Source organism: Nothobranchius furzeri, chromosome 17 (assembly GCF_043380555.1).
Source record: "Nothobranchius furzeri strain GRZ-AD chromosome 17, NfurGRZ-RIMD1, whole genome shotgun sequence".
Lineage (NCBI taxonomy): Eukaryota > Metazoa > Chordata > Actinopteri > Cyprinodontiformes > Nothobranchiidae > Nothobranchius > Nothobranchius furzeri.
In genome coordinates this window covers 44,335,024-44,354,515 of record NC_091757.1, presented here as the reverse complement: position 1 = coordinate 44,354,515, position 19,492 = coordinate 44,335,024, and the positions used below count along the sequence as shown (strand labels likewise).

Here is a 19,492-nt window from a genome sequence, read left to right as displayed (position 1 = left end):
CCTAAATCTTCCACCTCCATCAAAAAAGTCAACAATATAAACCGGAGCTATCCCTCCTTCTTTCCATATACACTCTTTTATGGGTGTGAGTTGGTAAAGTAAACATTCAGCCTTCAGAAGCTAGCCCGTCGCTTCATTTATATGTTAGAAGGTTCTCAACAGAAGCTGTGAAACAGCAGAAATAGGATTTTTAAAGAGAAGTTAACATCTTCCTTATGGAAAAAAGAGTTGTAGCTTTGAAGACTTTGATCAAGGAGAAGAAGAACACTCTGGATCCTCAAAGATGGGTACAAACAGAAACTATCAGAGGGTTTGCTGACTTTATTCATAAGAAGCAAACAGACAAAGAGACCGACGACAGCTTCGACAGCAAAGAGATGTGTGAGTATGAAACAAAAATACTAATTAATACACAACAAATGTATTGAATAATTTAAATATAACTTAGAGTTACATGGAGTGACCTCATGCATGGTACTTCCTTTCTTTGGGACATGTTTCTGTTACAAATGAAGTTGTGGTTTAGGTTAGTACTCCCTCTTCTAATTCTATGGTTTGACAGCAGGATGAACAAAAAATCCTAGAATAACTTTTGTTTTAGAATTAAATGAATAAAAACTCAGATTTGAGTGAAAATCAAAAGTCAGAATGTGAGACAGCAAACCGCTTATTCATCAGAGCCCCCTTGAGAACATTCTGTATGATTTTTGACCTTCCTGTCTTTACAACAATGAGGGTTGCTTTAATGCCCCGCTCTGGTCTGCTCCTAACTACCCCTCTGTTGTGTGTTTGAGTATTTTTGTCCTGCTGCATGAGTTTTGTCAAAGTTTCAGCTGTTTGACAGATGTTTGACTGTAAAAGCCTTTGATTTATGGTCCTGTAGCGACGGTGGCAGAGGAGTCAAGTGTCTGCCCAGTGTTCAGAAGGTTGCAGATTCGAGTCCCACTCAGTCTGTTACTAATAGTGTCTTTGGGCAAGACACATTGCACCAGGGTGTGAGTGTGTGTGCGTGGGTGAATGACTGATTGTGCTGTAAAGTGCCTTCGGGGGGTTTCCAGGACACTAGTATGTAATACAGGCCATTTACCATCTGAACAATCCCAAACCCCATCAGCCCTCTACAGCGCTTCACACATGAGACGTTTAAGTCTCACATTCACAAACATCTTCAACTTCATTTTACTGCTTATCTGTTTAGAATGACCAACGAGTCTGACGGGTGTGTTTTTTTAATGTAATTTAAATGTATTTTTGGATACACACCAGATGGAAGCTGTCGAGAATTTTTATAAAAACTTAAATAATCTTTCTTTACGTGGAAGAATAAATTTTATTGAACAGCCTCATAAACGATCCTATAGTTTGCTAGAGTCATTGCTGTCTTCCTTCTGTTAACACACACCTGTACGCTCCAGACCATCAACCTGTTGAATTCTTAGTAACTCTTGGTTTGAGAGAGAGTGTACTGGTCCTCGTACCGTGACTGTTTTATTTGCACGTCATTTTTACAGGAAGTCCTGACATTAATTTTGTATTTGACCTTGTGAAAGTTTATTTTTTTACATAAAATAATCTAAACATCCATGCAAAAGTCATTCACTGTGTCACACAGTACTCGAAACGGAGAAGGAGTTTATCGAGGCAGCCAAGAGGAATGACGTGGAGACCATGAAGCGTCTTGGAAAGGGTCTTAACATCAATGCAAGGAATGTGGTGGGGCAAATACCAAGTTCATTTCCCTAACTCACACAGTACCACTGAAAAACAGCATCTTGATAGAAAGCAGTAAAAAGATTTATGCTATTTTTAAATGTAACTCCACAGCACAACAGGACAGCCCTCCACTTTGCAGTGGCTGGCAAAAACAAAGAAGCTGTTCAGCTTCTTCTGCAGCGCCGGGTCAAGGTGGATCAGAAAGACAAGGTGAAGATGATTCAAAAAGCTGAAGGCATGAACACCAACTTCAGTGGTAAATTATATGGTGTATTTTATTTTCCTGACAGTACGGCGTGGCCCCCCTTCATCTAGCTGCCTGGTTTGGCAGTTTGGACATCATGAAGTTGTTGGTGCAGGTTGGAGCTGAACAGAAGATTGAAAATGAAGTAAAATCAAAATTCTAATGAACAAAAACACATTTCTAATAAAAGTTATTCATTTACCCAAACTGTTTAGAGATCATGTTGGGGAATGTAGCTAATTTGAAAGAATTGTAATAATCTTTCTGTTTCAGGAAGGACTAAACATTTTGCACTGCGCTGCCATCAACGACCACTCTGAAATTGTAGAGTACATTATTAACGATCTGCAGATGAGAGAATTAGACAGAGATGATCAGGTGTGTGTTTGGTACCACTTCTTGAATAAACTGCGAGAAGACTAAAAAGCGTAGCAAGTGTCTGAACCTTAAATCTCATTTCAGTCAGAATGCCGTCCCTTTGCGCTGGCAGCAGAGCATGGGTGTGTTCAAATGTTAAACACACTGATGGAGCCCCACAACATGGCCACAATGAAGCCCAACAAGGTCTGAGCGTGATTTTGGTTAAATCCTTTACAGTAGAAATAAAACTGTTGAGTCTCACGCACCTGAGTGTATTTTTCTGGATCACGGCTGCAAGAAAGCTCAAAGTCAAACACTCTTTGATGTGTGTGGTTTCCCTCCCTCCCTTCTGCCAGAGAGGGGACACGCCTCTGCACTTAGCTGCCAGGAACGGCCACTTGGATGCTGTACAACTGCTGCTGCAGAGCTTTGATACTCGGGATGAAGTCAATACGGTAGACAATCAGTGTAAACATCCTCTCCGTCGCTGTTTGGTTTGTGCTCCGTAGATAATTCCTCCTGGATGTGGGTTGGGATTAATTAGAATGTAGCAAACATGTTCTGGATGCTTTAAAAACCCAACCTGTGATCTGACTGATTTCTGTATTGTAGGACGGTGAGACAGCTTTGTACCAGGCTGCAGACAAAGGTCAAGAAGAATGTGTCCTGGCCCTGCTGGAGGCTGGCTGTGACCCCAACATCCTCACAGTGGTACAGATTAACCACACACATCCCTGCCCTGCTGGCCACATTTGTAGTTAATGCATACATTACAAAACGCAAGTGATAAATAAAACTCAAGCTGGACTCTTGTTTTTTGCAGGCCAAATGCAGCGCTCTTCATCCCGTCTCTGAAAGAGGCGACACTTCTCTAGTTCAGCTCCTCCTAGAGTACCACGCCCACACAGATTTTAAAAATCAGGTGAGCAAACAGAAACCAGCCTGGTGTCCATTTCCCTTTTTACCACAGATCTCTCATACAGGTCTATGGAAAAGGTATTTGCCCCCTTACAAACATTTTTCTGTTTTTGCATCTTTTTTGGTCACATTTAGATGTTTAGGATCAACAAATTTCAACATCAGACAGAAATAACTCAAAATGCAGCTTTAAAGTGAACTTATTCATGGAACAAACCTATCCAAAAACAGCCTAGCTCTATGTGAAAAAGAAAGTGCCCCACCTTTTAAATCAGGAATCAAATAAGATTAGTCACATTTAAAAAGCAGAGTTCAGTTTCGGTAGCCACAGCCAGGCCAGGAATTAAAGGGTCCACGTTATAAAAAATCTCACCTTCTGCAACCTTTTGTTCTGCAATATGGGTTTCTCCTGCCTCTATGAACACTCCAAACCCGAAAAAAATTAAATCCATCTGTTTTCTGTCAGTGTTTTGTTATAGGAATTGTGTGCCTAAAGCAAGCCATTAAAAATATTTCCTATTTGTGATGTCACAAACGAGAAAATTAGCATAAAACTATCACCTGGAGGACAGTGACTGATAATAGAGAAGCAGCAGCTCAACTCTGAGCTCCTTCTTAGATATCAGAGCTTCTCAGCTTATAGCAGCTTGTGTGTGTAGGTTGAGGGGGTTAAGGTCAGCCATGTTGATAGGCTGAAAAATGTACCTCCATGGGAGAGTTCTAAGTAGAAAATCTCTGCTGATCAGAATGAACACAAAGGCCTGCAGAAATGTAAAAGCTGAAGAAATATCCAAGAGTGTGAATGCTTTATCAGAGCACGTTTTAACATGAACGCTTTTAGTCCAAGGATGATGTCATGCAGTGTTTCTGAATTCCGGTCCTCAGGACACCCTGCTCTGCATGTTCGCCATGTTGCCTTTTCAAACACCGGTGTTTCCCTGCTGCCGCACACCTGACTTAAATAAATAAGTGATTAACAGGCATCTGCAGCACTCAATGTCCTCCTGAGGAGACAATGCAAATATGCAAATCAGGTGTGCTGAAGCAGAGACATGGAAAATGTGACATGTAATGTGACAGAAAATGTTTGTTTTCAGCACCTGAATGCACCTCTCCACCTAGCAGTGAAGAACAGTCACCTTCCCGTAATTCATTCTCTTTTAGCAGCCGGCTGCAACATTAACGTCACAGACAAGGTACAGTCAAACCTCACGTGGTAAAATCAGCCAACATATTAATGATAAACAGGCTCTCTTGTATTGTGCACTGTTAGACGTCCCAGACTGCTTTGCACCTTGCTGCAGAGTCCGGCAGGACTGAAGTTGTGGAAATGCTCCTTAAAGCCGGCATGAATCTAACACTGTGCGACAGAGTTGAGTATTCTTATTGTTTTTAACGTTGTTCTCATATAAATTAACTGTAAGCAATCCAAAATGCGGCAACCACAGAGATGTGATTAATTTCTGCCATAACATCAGCAAAATGCATTAATATATAAGAGAATCTAATCACGAAGCAGAAATTGTATCATAGCCGTGTAATTCACTTTGTTAATCTGATTTTGTATGCTGGATTTGGAGCAGCAGGGCAAGACGGCTCTGGGTGTGGCAGCCAGAGCAAACGAGGTGATTATTGTGGACATGATCATCAAAGCAGAGCGATACTACGCGTGGAGACAGGTGAGTGAGGACACTCGAACACCATCGTGACCTGAGCTTGTAACAATTCAGTCACCGTAAAAAAAATTATTTCCCAACACCACAGTCATGATTAGCAAATTCCCTTCTAATAACATTAATCAATCCCCTTTAAGAAGACTTGAAACCCAGAAATATTTGACAGACAATTTACCACCAATGTAATTAAAGATATGCACGATTCCCTGAGAGTATTGATCATAAAAATGCTTAGCTCTGGCATCCTTATTATTAATCATGTGTGCTGCTGATAGTTCTGCTGTGTCTCTGGGGCTGGTGGCCTTTATCATTCTTCTGACATGATTTAATTGCCCTTTCAGGCCAACCCGGAGCTTAATGAAAGTGTTCACAGCGAATATCCGCTAACGTTTAAACTTGACCACCGCCATGAGACCAAGCAGCTCCGGTCGATTGCCTGGCGCCTGGCGTACGAGCTTCTGAAAGCAGGAGACTGGAAACGACTAGCAGAGCACTGGGGCTTCACTAAGGAGCAGGTTTCTGCTATTTCGGAGCAGTGGACGGGTAAAATGAGACAATCTGAATAATTTTTAATGTTGCATCCTGGAAACTTGTCTATGAGATGGATGTTTTAAAGTAATTATACATGCGTCTACAGGTCAGCGCAGCTATAAAGAACACGGCAACAGGATGCTGCTCATCTGGCTGCACGGGGAGGAGCTGACTCAGAGGAGTCCAGCTAAAGAACTCTACCAGGCCCTCGTCCACACCGGGAACGGGAGGGCAGCAGGTCATTTCATTTCTCACACGAAAAAACAAAATTAACAAACATAAAACATTTGGTGTGTGTTTTTTCTCTTCACAGACAAAATACGAACGGAGGACGAGAACATCAGCAGCAAAAGCTGCAGAGTTTCATGAGGAAGAACTGCGATGTAAAAACTCTACCTACACAATCATCATTCATAGAGTAAATCTGCAGTAAAATAAATTTATTAAAAACAAGAGTTTGGTTTAGTAAATAAAATATTTGATTTTACAGCACACTTTTGATCATGCTTAATTTAAAACCCTCATTTTTGCTATTCCAAACATTTAAATCAGTAATAATAACAAAGCATGTTCTACTTTCCTGAGAAACACCCACAGCTTTAGAAAAAAAAGAAGCCTAATTTAATGGATTTGTTATTTAGAGGACAAGATTCAGTTCGGTTATTGCTTTGATAAAACAACAAATCCGGATAATTTCACATTTAATACAGTAAATTCTGAATTTAGACATTGCAAATATGTGATCAGTCAACTACTTTGATGGAGTGTACATGACACGTGTTGGTGTGGGTTCTGGAGGAGCCTCTGGCTGCCGCAGAGGTGTGGCTCTGCTTGGACGATCGAGGAAACTTGGCAGCTGTGGCCTGTCCCACGGTCAGCTGAATGGAGAAAAGTTAGTTCAAAACTGTAGATTTGAAAACAAATAGATGGTAATAGTGAAGCTGCTCCCTCACCTGCGTAACAGGATGGTGGCGTTCAACGACTACAGAGCTTATGGGTGGAGCCACACCCATCACCTGGAGGTTGGAGCGGGCGGATTTACCGAGATCGGCCCGTGCAGTGATGCGGGCGGTCACAGTCTTTGAAGGTTTTTGTTGACCTGCTGTCACGACGCGACTACTGACCTGAAACAGGGTAAAGGCCCACTTTATTTACTTATCAAAGGGAAAAAATATAAATATATATGAGGAGCAAAAGCAGACAAGCCTGGCCTAAAAAAATTCACTCACTGTTGCCTAAAGATGAACATTTCTGCTAAACATCCCATCAACCACTGGATGGATTGTAATGACACTCCCAAAAAGTTATCCCTGGACGTTCATCTACAGCTTATTGGAATCGATGTAACTTAAAGAGCAAGTCAACCCCTACCAGAGTCTAATTCCACTCCCACTTCATGTTTGAAAAATGCAACACATGCTGTTGCCTGGCAGACCGAGAGGGCGGAGCCGCTAACAAATACACACACACTCAGGCTCACGACAGCATTGTGACATCATAATGTACCAGTTTACATCATAGCATACTTCTTAGCCAATAGCAGTGGCAGATTTAAATTAAAATACAGTGCAGAGTTTTTACCTGACAACGGCACAACACTGCCAGTTTTAGGCAGAATATTTAAATTTGAACTAAGATGCACTGAAGTGCCAAATTATTGACGACACGTGTCTGCAGCACGATTAAGACACTCATTTATTTAGTTTATCAGCAAAAAAAATGTTTATTTGGGGGGTGACTTGCGCTTTAAGATGACCGCCACAGCTAACCAATATTAGCAAACACAAAAACGGTTAGGATTCCAGCAATTTCACACATATTGAGCTGAAACTTGGTAGGTTAGCAGCTCCCTGTATTGTCTATTTGTAGCATAAATCCAGTTTGCCATGACAACGTGGTTTAGTTGACTCTAGAAGCTGTTAGGAAACAGATCAAACGTTTTTCACTTTTCTAGAGGTTTTTTTATCGATTGGAACTTTTTTGGTTTCTTTTTGTTTGTGAAAGTGCTTGAAAATTAAACTTTCCTTATGAGGTACTTATAGGTTCTTAATGAATTCATGAGATGCACTTTGTCAAAGTATGGTGTGCTTTCCATAACACAACAGTTATGAGATGCCAACCTGTTTGTGGGAACCTGCAATGCCTCCAAGAGGGAGAGAGCTGTGGACCACTGTAGTGGGAGGAAGTACCTCTTCCTGGGATGTGGGGGCTCTAGAACCCACCTAAAGAAAACAGGAAAAAGCTCAGTCAATTGTGTAATTACATTAAAAATAGAAATCCCAGTAAGAAGTGCAAAATATCAGTTACTCACAATATATTCATGTTCCCTGTAGGAAGGTTCGGGTTGATCAAAGTGGATTGGACTAAACCTAGTTGAGGTGGAGGGATACGGCTGGAGGTGAGCCAGCGAAGCTGATCGAGGCTCATCCTCAGCATCTACAAAATAAATGAATATATGATTAAAACAAGGGAGATTTACTCTTTGATCAGGAACCAGATTGTTAAATGTGGATATGTTCATCCTCTGTCATGTATGCACAAGGGCCTCATTAAAGAAAGTCATTATAAAGTTAAACAGGAAAGAGTATTAAATTAGCAGTCCAGTCTGACAGACAGATACGTACAACACAATTTTGGGAGCAGATGGCTGGAACCATGCAAGAACAAGCTAAACAATAATGAGATCCAGTTTCAGCAGCCATGGGCTTGAGTTGAACTGTTGCTTAATATGGAAAATCCCGACTTTTGTTCCAACGAGACAGCAGGTGAGTTTGGAATAACACCATCAGCAACATTGTCTCTCCTGCCTCTCCTACAGCCTCCATCCACTCTGTTACAGACTGTGAGAACTTTCTGTTTTTCTTTGTGGACAAAGTCAATAAGGTTAGATCTAGCATCTCTCCTTCAGCCTTATCGCCGCCTCTCCCGACTCCAACCAGGCCCATCATCCTAGATAGCTTTGCTCCTGTTTCTTTGCCTGAGTTAACCAAACTAGTTAACTCTATGAAGACCTCTGCATGCCCCCTCGACATCTTACCCTCATCTTTGTTTAAAAGTGCTTTTCAGTCCATCGGTCCCAGCGTGCTCTCTATAATTAATGCTTCTCTGGTCTCTGGTCAGGTCCCTGCTTACTTTAAGAACGCTGCAATCCACCCACTTCTTAAAAAACCGAGTCTTGACCCCTCTCTCCATAGCAGCTTCAGACTCATCTCTAAACTTCCGTTCATCTCCAAGATCTTGGAAAAGGTTGTGGCTAAACAACTCACAGCTGCTCTTGATGAACATAACATCTATGATAGCTTCCAGTCAGGTTTTCGTAGAGCTCATTCTACTGAAACAGCTCTTCTCAGGGTCTCTAATGACCTTCTGACTCACAGTGATGCAGGGGACTGTTCTGTTCTGGTCCTGCTGGACCTGACTGCAGCCTTTGACACTGTTGACCATCACCTGCTACTGGAGAGGCTGAGAGACTGGGTAGGCCTATCAGGAACTGCTCTGGAGTGGTTCTCCTCTTATCTCTCTGAGCGCTTCTTTTCTGTGGCCGTCTCCAAGTTTACGTAGGTCCTCCACCACCTCTCTTACCCATGGTGTCCCACAAGGTTCTGCGCTGGGGCCTCTGCTCTTCCTCCTCTATCTGCTTCCTCTTCAGCACATCCTGAGCTCTTTTAAAGGAATCTCCAACCATCTTTATGCAGATGACATCCAACTGTACATCTCCTTTAAGCCCCATGAGATGTCTAAGCTGCAGCTGTTACACACCTGCTTAGACTCTATCAAAACCTGGATGGCTGGGAGCTTTCTACAGCTGAATGAAGATAAGACTGAGATCCTCATCTGTGCCCCAGACAAGCTGGTTCCCAAAGTCAGTGACTCTCTTGGTCAGCTTGCTTCTCACACCAAACCTTCCGTCAGGAATCTTGGCGTGACCTTTGACCCAGCTCTCACCCTGGATTCTCATGTCAGTTCTCTTGTTTGCTCTTCCTTCTTCCATCTCAGGAACATTGCTAAGCTGAGTCCCATTCTGTCCCGCTCTGAACTTGAGACAGTTCTCCACACCTTCATCTCCTCACGCTTAGACTACCGTAACTCTCTTTTCACGTGTCTAAGCAGAACCTCCCTGAACCGTCTACAGGTGGTTCAGAATGCCTGTGCTCGGCTTCTGACCAAGTCCTCCAAACACGCCCACATCACCCTGCTTCTCCTCCAGCTTCACTGGCTGCCAGTCAACTTCAGGGTTCATTTCAAGATCCTGGTTCTGGTCTATAGGGCCTTACATGGACAAGCACCATCTTACATTGGTGATCTTCTTAGTCCCTACACCCCCAGCAGGTCCCTGAGGTCCAGTGATCAAAGCCTACTGGTTGTGCAGCGCACCAGACTAAAGACCAAAGGTGACAGATCATTTGCTGCTGTGGCCCCCAGACTCTGGAACTCTCTCCCCCTGAGCCTGAGATCAGTGGACTCCTTTAAAAAGCAGCGGAAGACTCACTTGTTCAAAGTGGCTTTTGTATGATCTTCTTCACCACTCTCTCTTTATTCTGCTCTCCCCACCTATTCCATCTTCCGCAGGATCCACTGACTTCCCTCTTTCCTATTCACTCTCTCTCTTTCTTAACATTTTTTTAATCACAATTGTCTTTTTTTTGCTCATTTTAAATATATTTTTAACCATTTTCTAAATTCTTTTTTATATTTTTACTTTTTTTGTTTTTGTGAAGCGCCTCGTGATTTTAATCTTGAGAGGCACCATAGAAATGATATTTTCTTCTTCTTCTAACTTGGATCTATATATGTATCCTGGCTAATGTCGCTGAGACTTTGTAGTGAAAATTGTGCAACACAAGGAGTGTGGTGATCTCAAGGTTTTAAAGCAATCTTCACAATACTAAATAAATCTGAAACTTCCCACCTTCCCAAAAAGGTCCTGGGCTTGTAAAGCCAGTCCCTCAATGGCATTTTAAAGTTGCTCACTAGTGAACAGCACCTTGTATTGAGCACCTAGCTACTTTATCACTCCATCAAGATGTATAAAAACATTTCAATAAAAGAACAGCGATGCTGATTTTGATCTAATCATGAATCAGCATAAATGTCAAAAGCACATGGCTGGACTCTTCCCTAGAGGTGGGAAAAATGAACGATTCTAAGATGCATCGAGATTCAGCCGTGCATGATTCCGCATCGATGCAGCAACGTGACATAATGAGCTTTTCTCCCTATGTCTAATCGGATGTCTGGGCTAATTTCGGTTTTGGGATCCTGGGTGTGAAAGAATCACTTAACACAGTATTTGTTTACTATTTTTAAGTTCAGTAATATTTTATCTTAAAGCTGCTCTACCGAAAACATTATTTCTTATATTATTTAAGTAATTATAAGCAGCACACTTTAAACATTATTGCTCAATATAGTGAACAGATGAATGTTCTGTTTTTCAGGGATTTCGAAATCAAAAAGAAATTGAAAACTATTCTACTGCTTTTATTAAGTAATGAAAATTTTTGTGTGAAGAATCGTGATGCATTTCAGACTCAAATCGAGTCGTTAGGCAGATAATCGGAATCGGATCGAATCGTGAGGCAGGTAGAGATGCACACCACTACCCCCCCCTTCAGTAATAGCTGTGCTGAGTCAACAGAGCTCAGATTTATTGAACGCATCATATTTAATGCAGCAGTTGGTTAAGAAGACTGACGAAAAGTGTTGTTTCCATCATTTCCCTACAGACCATGCTGTTCATGAAGAGGCAGCTGCTCCGGCCGACCCTCTGCAGACTGGAACATGCTGAGAGTCTCCATGTTGAGAGCACACACCCCCCTCATGAAAGCTTTCTTCATGGACTCCTCAGAACGCTCTCGTTCTACTTGTAGTCTCCGAATCTCCGTTTGAGCCTTTTCTAGAGCCTCGCAGTGCTGCAGACAAGAGGAATGAAGAGAACACGTATTATACTGGCAACACTACCAAATGATTCATAATAAACTTTGAATCTTAGACGGACCTCGAGGTATAAATCAACACTATTAAAGTATGTAGTTGGCATTACCGGCTCACTTTACCACTCTGTTTTATCTGAAGATCCTCTGTAACATGTGTACCTCTGCCAGCCTGGCCTCGTAATCTGTGGACAACCTGGTGCAGACCTCTTCAGCTCTTGAACGGCAAGCCCGTTCCACCACGACCTTCCAGTGTTTCTGGATCAGACCGTGCCAGCCAAACCAAACCTTCTTCTTCAGCTGCATGTTGTAGTGCTGCTGTGCTACCTGAGCAGCATGAGCCTGTTAGGGAGCCCGACACCATGAGAGTAACAAAAAGGTAGTAATTACACACACGCACACACATGCACGCACACACACACACACACGCACATATTATATGTATATATGATATATACACTCTACTTGTACAGCTGCAGTAGTTTCTGTCAACTCTCCATCAAATATGCAACCAGGTAAGTAAAAATATATGTTTCTGACACCTAACAACTATTTCTAATTTAAGAGTCATTACAAATATGAAAGAAGTTATTTTTTAACCCATGGGAATCATTATGCGTACTTCTTCTTTAGCCTCTGCATGCTGAAGTCTCCAGTGCATGAAGGATCTCATCTTCTCAAGCTTCTCTTTTTGTCTGTCCAACACCTGGCTCAGATTCGTAATCACCTGCAGGACATATGAATTAATACCAGAAAACGTGTTACTAGTCTCATTTATTCTATTTCTTACAAACTGTGAGAAAATGTACTTCAGGAAGCAGATGAGCGCACAAACCTGATCTTTTCTCTGGTTGGATGTCTCGTAGGTGTGTAGCAGCTCCTTCAGGCTCTCTAACTCCGCCTTTAGACCAGCTGTCTGGGTTGCGTGCCTTTCCTTTTCCTTCTTCATCTCCACCTTGTGTTGCTCCATGAACGTGAGCTTCCACTTCCGTAACTCCGTCAGCACATTAGACTACATAGAGAAAACAAGGTGGGACAATCACAAAGTGCTTTGTATATCTTCTCTTTGCAAGCATAAAACACCATTTTTTTTAAGACTTAAACTTTGGATTATAGCTGAAAGTACCTTACTGTTAGCCTGGCAAGACAGACTACATAAACATATTTTTTAAACTTTGCAAAGCAAAAATTTGGTCTAGTTCACTAGGCTACCTTACGTTGTGAATAAATGCCTTTATTGTGAAATTACACAATGTGCAACAAAGCCCTCATCTTTAAAAGTATTAAACTAATATGATGAAAACACGATAGATTTGACTTCTGCTTCAAAATTTGCACAAAAAAAAGCTACTTCATAATAAAATCACAAGGTCAGAAAGAGTTCTTATTAGGGCTGCACAATATATCATCAATTTATCGCGATATCAGCATGCACAATATGCATATCACAAAGAACAGATAAATATCGCAATGAATGGTCAGCTCAAATGTTTGCTAAACATAATGCATTCTGTCAATCAAACGGAAGCATTATGGTTTTTTTTTCAATTCAATTCAAAAATACTTTATTAATCCCAGAGGGAAATTGATTAAACAAATCAAATAGAGCTCTTTACTAATTTGGCCAATTGGGTGGGTTCTGATAGGTTGAATTCCCACCCCTGAGGCAGATGGCACTTAATTTTGATAAGAAAACACCCGAGTTAGCTTTGTTCTGCTCTTTTTGCTGATTCTGCTTTTCCCGGATTCACTGATTGCCTTTTCTTGTACATTTTCTTTTCCCCTTTACTCACATCTTTTGCTTTTCTCATTTTTATGATTTTTTAATTTCTTTGTTTTTGATTATTTTTGTTCCTGGGTTAAGTTTTTATTTATCGCAAGTATGTTTATGTATTTAGCAGAAGCTTTTGTCCAAAGCAACTTACAAGTGATAATCGGCATGTTGCCCTTGAGGCTAACAACAACAATAACAACAACTTGACATCAGTCAGGGAGAGGAGGGAACAAAGGAGTGGACGGTAGAGAAGGGACGGGTGCAGGGAGGGTGCTAGTTTAGAAGAGGCTCTCTGAAGAGCAGGGTCTTCAGGAGTTTCTTGAAAATTGAAAAGGAAGCCGCTGTTCTGGTAGTGCTTGGTAGGTCATTCCATATTTGTGGAACGATGCATGAGAAGAGTCTGGATTGTCCTGAGTGTGGTGAGACACTGCTAGCCGACGATCCTGTGATGACCGGAGCGGCCGGACCGAGACGTAAGCCTTTGCAAGAGGAAAGCAAGTAATATCGTCATTGCAATATTAATTACTGTTATCGAATATCGCAGGTTTTCCTAATATCGTGCAGCCCTAGTTCTTATATTCCCTACAGTTTCTCTCTGGCTGTTCCTAAACTGCACTTTTGTTGGTGCCAATAAGCTGGTGGTTGGTTTTCATCTGCTCTCCATCAATAAGCTGTTCAACAGCAGGAGAAAAACACTGGATGGTCTCAAAAATGACCACCCAACTTCTCCAGAATTATTCTACATATTAATTTATAAGGTCACTGCATCCAAGAAGAGTAGAACTCTTGGTCTTCTAAAAAAAAGGTTCTTAATATTTCGTTCCTTCATAAGCTTTGATCTGGTGACGAAGGAAGTCCTGATCATCATATTTTAACTGGTTATTAATTGTAAGATCAAATAATTAATCTCCGTCTTTGTCAGACATGTTTTAAGGTTCATCCGGACAGACTGAAGATGGAACATTTTTTAGTACGAGAACGCAAACTAACCTTCAGGTTGCTACTCCATGTGTCCAGAATACTTTCCATTTTGTTGATGTTCTCCTCTGAAATGAATATCTCTGTGGCAGCAAACTCATGAAGGGCTTCTGGGCTGATTGACCCGGACCTCTCAGATGGGACGTTTTCTGAAAGCGCAGGCCGCCTGCTAGATGACTGACCTGCTGTTCTGTCAGCTAGAAGATAGAAAACAGTCCCAAACAAGACAATAAGCAAAAGAAACATAATAACGTTATTTTCCTTTGTTCTTTATTAGATTTACCGTGTGAGGTTTTTAGAGGTGTAAAGGACTTGGCGATTACAGGTGAAGCCTGTGACGATCGCTCACTCCTGCTGGACAACCATCCATCTTTGACAGCAGCTGAAGAACCCGTCGGGACACACAAGAGTTGCAGTAAAAGAAATAAGAATTCAGTTTAGCTAAAACACTCAGAAGTGAAATTATGTAATGGTGAAATATTTCAGTTTTCAGAAACCTTAAGACCAGAACCTGTGTCGGTGAGAATGCTGAATAAGGAGAACGTAGCATCTCGTCCAAGAATGCATCCATGTCAATATCTTAATTAAATTCTGTAGGGGTAGGGGGTGGGGGACCTGCACTCTGAAGATCACTCTGGGCAGAGTTCCAACAGATCATTACCAATCAGCCTTTCTGCTCGCTACCTTTCCCGTGCACGGCTACATGACAGTTAAAACGCTAAACCTTCAATGGGAGCTGATCTGGGGGGGGGGGGGGGGGGGGGGGGGAGGGAGCGACAAATGGGCTGTTTAGGAAAGAAGGTAGGCGGTTAGGGTTAGGGCGAAGAGATGGAGTACAAGTCTCTTATCCAGTCTGTTACAGCACAAATGATCTTATTAGCTGAAAACACTGAACTTGTGAACAAAGACTGGTTGAGATGGTAAATCCTTTGAAAAAAGATTTGAGTGGTGAAGCAAATGCTGAGTTTCTGTCAGAAAAGCTTCAGAATACGTGTGTTTATGGATGTATTATGCATGCAGAGAAAAACACAATTCACCTCGCTGGTGTTGTGACTTTGAATCACATTTACTCTGTGACTTCAGACCCTTTGATTGACCACCAGCAAGTGTCTCAAGCTTAGGGGTGACAACAGCATGGCGGAGGAGCTCCTCGTACTCGTCCTGGAGATCCAAACAAGCAAAAAATGTTACAATCGCCTCTATTTTCAACACATTATGAAAATAACTATGTTTTGTTATAGACAGCATAACATTAAGTCCATCACTATGAGCAGGTAAAGCAGCTGAGTATTTTAATAAGCACCAGCCTGAACAATACCGTTTAATTTAAAGGCTCTTTAGACTACCTCTGATAAGTAGTATTTTATTATGAATTCAAAAAGAAATGTATTAATGTGACATCTTAACTTATATCGCTTGACACATGGGATGTGATATTGATAACAACACAATCTAAAAATCAACCGAGCCTACATTACTGGGGCTCAGATCAGCATTCTAACTGTACGTCTATGACGGCAGTACATTTTTTTTTCTTCACCTGAAGATCAGAGGATACAGAGCTGCCTCGGTCTGAATCTTTGGGCAGAACGGGACTGGTTGGATCCTCTTCTTCTGAAGACATCTAAGTATAGATAAAAGGAATTCAATAGAACAAAATGAGCATCCAAAGCTGGAGAACAGCCTCTTAAAAACATTCACGTGACATACATCTGATTTACTGAAGTAGTTTCAACACAACGTAGACATGCTGAGCTAAATTGAATTGACATATAACTGCATTCACATTCATTACCAAGACGTTGACACAAGTTAAATGAACACAGAGCTAAGGTTTCTACTCAAAATTTATGGGAACTAGTTAGTATACATTCACGATCCTATAGAAAACATACAATCTCTAAATCGTTACAAGCTTTATATACAACCAAAACAATCCCTTGGCTTAGCTCACAATCTTATATTTATGGTAAAAAAAACCGCAATCTTTATTATAAAAAGACCAATAAAGACAAGAACCCGAAAGAAAAGCACAAATAGCTTTTAACTACTTCCAGATATTTAAGCTGTTTTCTAATAAACAAACATATTAGCTAAAAAAAGGTCACGGCTAATGTCTTAGCAGTTATAAACGCTTTCAGCTGCTATAAACCGGAAGTCGGAGTAACAAAACAACTTGAAGCAAGAAGGCCCACACGTTCATGTAACTTTGTTTATCAAGAATCCTTACTTTTTGGATTTATGTACAAGAAAACACACTCGTACTTTCACGTCGAGTCGACAGTTGAAAATGCTTATTTGCCATTTCAAACCAACTTCCTCCCAAACAACGGACTATCTGATTGGCTGGTGGACCCGCTCCGTCCTTGTAAGAAATCTCTGATTGGTTTAACTATTTCCATAGTAACAACAAACGCTTGCAGTGACAGACTGGCTCGTCTATGGGCTGGCGTAGCAGTGGGCCGCCATCTTGGATGGGTCACCATTCGCCCCCAGCCCACATTTCTACACTCATTGATTTATTTGTACTGAGGAAGGTGCTTATCCAACTTAAAAAAAAAAAAACACACACACACACATTTTGTTATGCTTTTTCCCAAAGTTATCGTTAATTGTTAATTGTTAATTTATTTTTCTCAGTCAGCAGTTTCATTCATCATCAATGCAAAATACAATCATTAACAGTCTCCTAAGTGAATAAAAGGGGGAGGAAGAAGAAGTCTTATATGACCTACCCCTTTCTACTTCATACAATTTAATTTACAGAATGGCCTTCTACACAAACCAAGAACTTCCTTATCTTTGCAAACGATATCACAATAAAACTTATCAATATACTTATTCAATATTTACTTATCAACCATAGGATTCTATGATTTTTTTTTCTTTATATAGTCTCCTAAATTGATCGGTAGTTAAACATTTTTTCAGGTCATCATCCAGATTATTCCATAATTTTACTCCATTTACTGAAATACACATTTGCTTTAATGTTGTTTGTACAAAAACTCTTTTAAACTCAGGCTTCTTTCCATTTTTTCCATCATTTGAAATCAAAACAAAAAACTTCTTCACAGTTAGCCATATAGTATGGTGTGATAATTACAATAAAAAATTGGGCAAAAAAAATCCCAACAGGTAGGCTAGAAAAGCCACTAGTGATCCCATGAGATCAGTTTTTCAATAGTGCGTCGGTTGTTGCAACCGTAGACTGCGCAAAAATGGGCATAGTTGCCCACTCTGCCTTGACTCCAGTTGGGTTTGGAGAGTGAGGAACCCACCCAATATAGCACTGCTACATCTGCAGTCAAAGGGAAATACATATTTTAGAATAATTTACTGTAATTATGAAAAAATTGTCAATTTAATTTACGTTTATTGTAGCCAACTTTTAAGACAAAGCATATTTGTGTTAATGTGCGTGATTGAAATTTTGATTCTTATTCAAATGTTGACCAAATGTCATACAAAAGGCCACAAAATATTCAATGTAAGAAAACAATTTTGTTGAAAAAAAACCCAACAAAACATGAAAACAGGCTTTTCTTTAAAACTACTTGATATTTTAGTCTTTAACAGTAATGCACATGCAAGATGAGCCTGACGGCTTGGCAGTCCTGAACTGTGACGGACTCCAGGGAGAACAGACATATGGTCTCTCTCAGCCATGGCAGAGCTGCAAGAAGGAGTTCTGGACACGAGCCTCTTCACCACCTGGCTGAGAATTCTCCTCTGTCTGAGGGTGCCCTGTTGGGACTTGCAAACTGTCTTTAACGTGGTGGAAGAAATGTTGAAGTGTTTGTGTTTGGAAAAATACAATGTTTTAATAGCTAACAGCAGTGTGTTAAAGTCCAGATTCATTACATGAAATTAAATAAACGGCATCACTAGCTACTTACAGGAGTGCACACACACACACACACACACACACACACACACACACACACACACACACACACACACACACACACACACACACACACACACACACACACACACACACACACACACACTTTGCAGTTACATGTCTTGACAGCTAATGCATGCTTTAAATTTGAAGCATGACCATGAGACACAGAGGATAATCCCAGCTGCTCTGTGGGAAGTGTAGGTTTCCTGTTGAATGGCAGCAAGCTGTAACTTCCACAGATTGCTTTTCCTAATTCACATTGCAGACGAGCAGAACGCTCATTTGGGCTTATTTTTGTCATCCTAATATAGCACGTCTTCCAATCTCAAAAAGTATGAAACTTTGCTTTTTGCATCTGTTTTTTTCAGCTAACGAAGCAGTGTAGCAGAAACAGATGCAGTATTTGTGCAGGCCTGAATTAAAATTTAAATATTGCTTTTTTCATTCTCATTGACATCTCTCAAACAACACATTAAACATCTCAATAGGTGTTTGTGTTTAATGTCCAAATCGTCCTTCATCATTTGTCCCAATTAGAATAATAATTGAGATTTCATTACTTTCTCTCAGCTACACCCTAATAAACCTGATGTGACTTGAATTAAATTAATTCTGAATTGCTTTATATGTCCCTTGACAACAATAAGAACTTTCACACATGAGATTCAAATAATTATAAACCAGAGCCTAAATCGTACAGAGACCATTTAGAAAGCTCCATTCAGAGCCCAACCTGTGATGAAGAGAAACGTAAATAAAGTTCAAGCTTCAAACATCCTCTTTATATCCCTTTTGCAAATTTCACCTTCCTCTCAGCAAAGGACCTGCACCTGCACAGGTTTGTGTGTGTTTAGAAATTGTATTCTGCTCACATTCTCCTTTATAGGCTGTTCAATCTGTTTCAGGACAATAATCACAATCCATTTGACTTTCTTCCCTCTGGTATTTTAGCTATTATGGACTATACCAGGGCTTGCAATGGTAGGCAGCACATAACTTTCGACATACTGCTGTGTGTTCGTGTAGTTTGACTTTAACAGGAACATTTTCATGGAAGAAAGTAAGAATTTAGCATTGCACTTTATTTCTAAAACCATCCAGAAACATGCTTATTCTTGCTATTGCTTTGTGCCTTTTCATGTGCTGCCATCTTTATTGTGTGAAACTGATTACAGACTTGGTGTAATGTTGCTTTTGCTGGTGATTGATTTCCAGTCCGACATATTCACAGACTGCTATCACTCCTGCAGACAACAGCTAATGTGCTGCCATCAATCGTGACGTTTTCCACCCATTTTTCCTCACATATGAGACAATAACGACCCCTGACTGGACACGGCGTTACCACAACTCCTCTCAGAGTTATTCATAGCTGGCTGCTGTGTTCATATTAGTTTTCATTACTTGTTGATGGAACAGGACTTCCCCCTCAGGACACTCTAATCCATCATGTCC

General features: G+C 40.8%; 2 protein-coding genes across 3 annotated transcripts; one reads left to right on the top strand and one right to left on the bottom strand.

Moving 5' to 3' along the window:
• The first annotated feature begins 58 nt into the window (after positions 1-58).
• On the top strand, positions 59-5,895 carry ankdd1b (ankyrin repeat and death domain containing 1B). Its single transcript, XM_015972512.3, has 15 exons — positions 59-381; positions 1,613-1,713; positions 1,825-1,923; positions 2,004-2,102; positions 2,231-2,335; positions 2,420-2,521; positions 2,674-2,772; positions 2,930-3,028; positions 3,141-3,239; positions 4,333-4,431; positions 4,509-4,607; positions 4,819-4,914; positions 5,253-5,454; positions 5,549-5,680; positions 5,756-5,895. The coding sequence occupies exons 1-15, from the start codon at positions 216-218 to the stop codon at positions 5,809-5,811; spliced, it is 1,653 nt and encodes a 550-aa protein (XP_015827998.3). The 5' UTR covers positions 59-215; the 3' UTR covers positions 5,812-5,895.
• poc5 (POC5 centriolar protein homolog (Chlamydomonas)) lies at positions 5,868-16,471 on the bottom strand. 2 transcript variants are annotated; one of them, XM_015972511.3, is made up of 13 exons: positions 16,358-16,471; positions 15,668-15,751; positions 15,165-15,288; positions 14,411-14,509; positions 14,140-14,324; positions 12,211-12,387; positions 11,998-12,102; positions 11,538-11,717; positions 11,171-11,354; positions 7,754-7,878; positions 7,563-7,664; positions 6,396-6,566; positions 5,868-6,320 (listed from the first exon to the last, which is right to left on the bottom strand). In XM_015972511.3, the coding sequence occupies exons 2-13, from the start codon at positions 15,749-15,751 to the stop codon at positions 6,186-6,188; spliced, it is 1,671 nt and encodes a 556-aa protein (XP_015827997.3). In that variant the 5' UTR covers positions 16,358-16,471; the 3' UTR covers positions 5,868-6,185. The 2 variants fall into 2 exon arrangements, with proteins under 2 accessions (XP_015827997.3, XP_054587429.2); XM_054731454.2 differs by lacking the exon at positions 16,358-16,471 and adding an exon at positions 15,838-16,268.
• Positions 16,472-19,492: the final 3,021 nt, after the last annotated feature.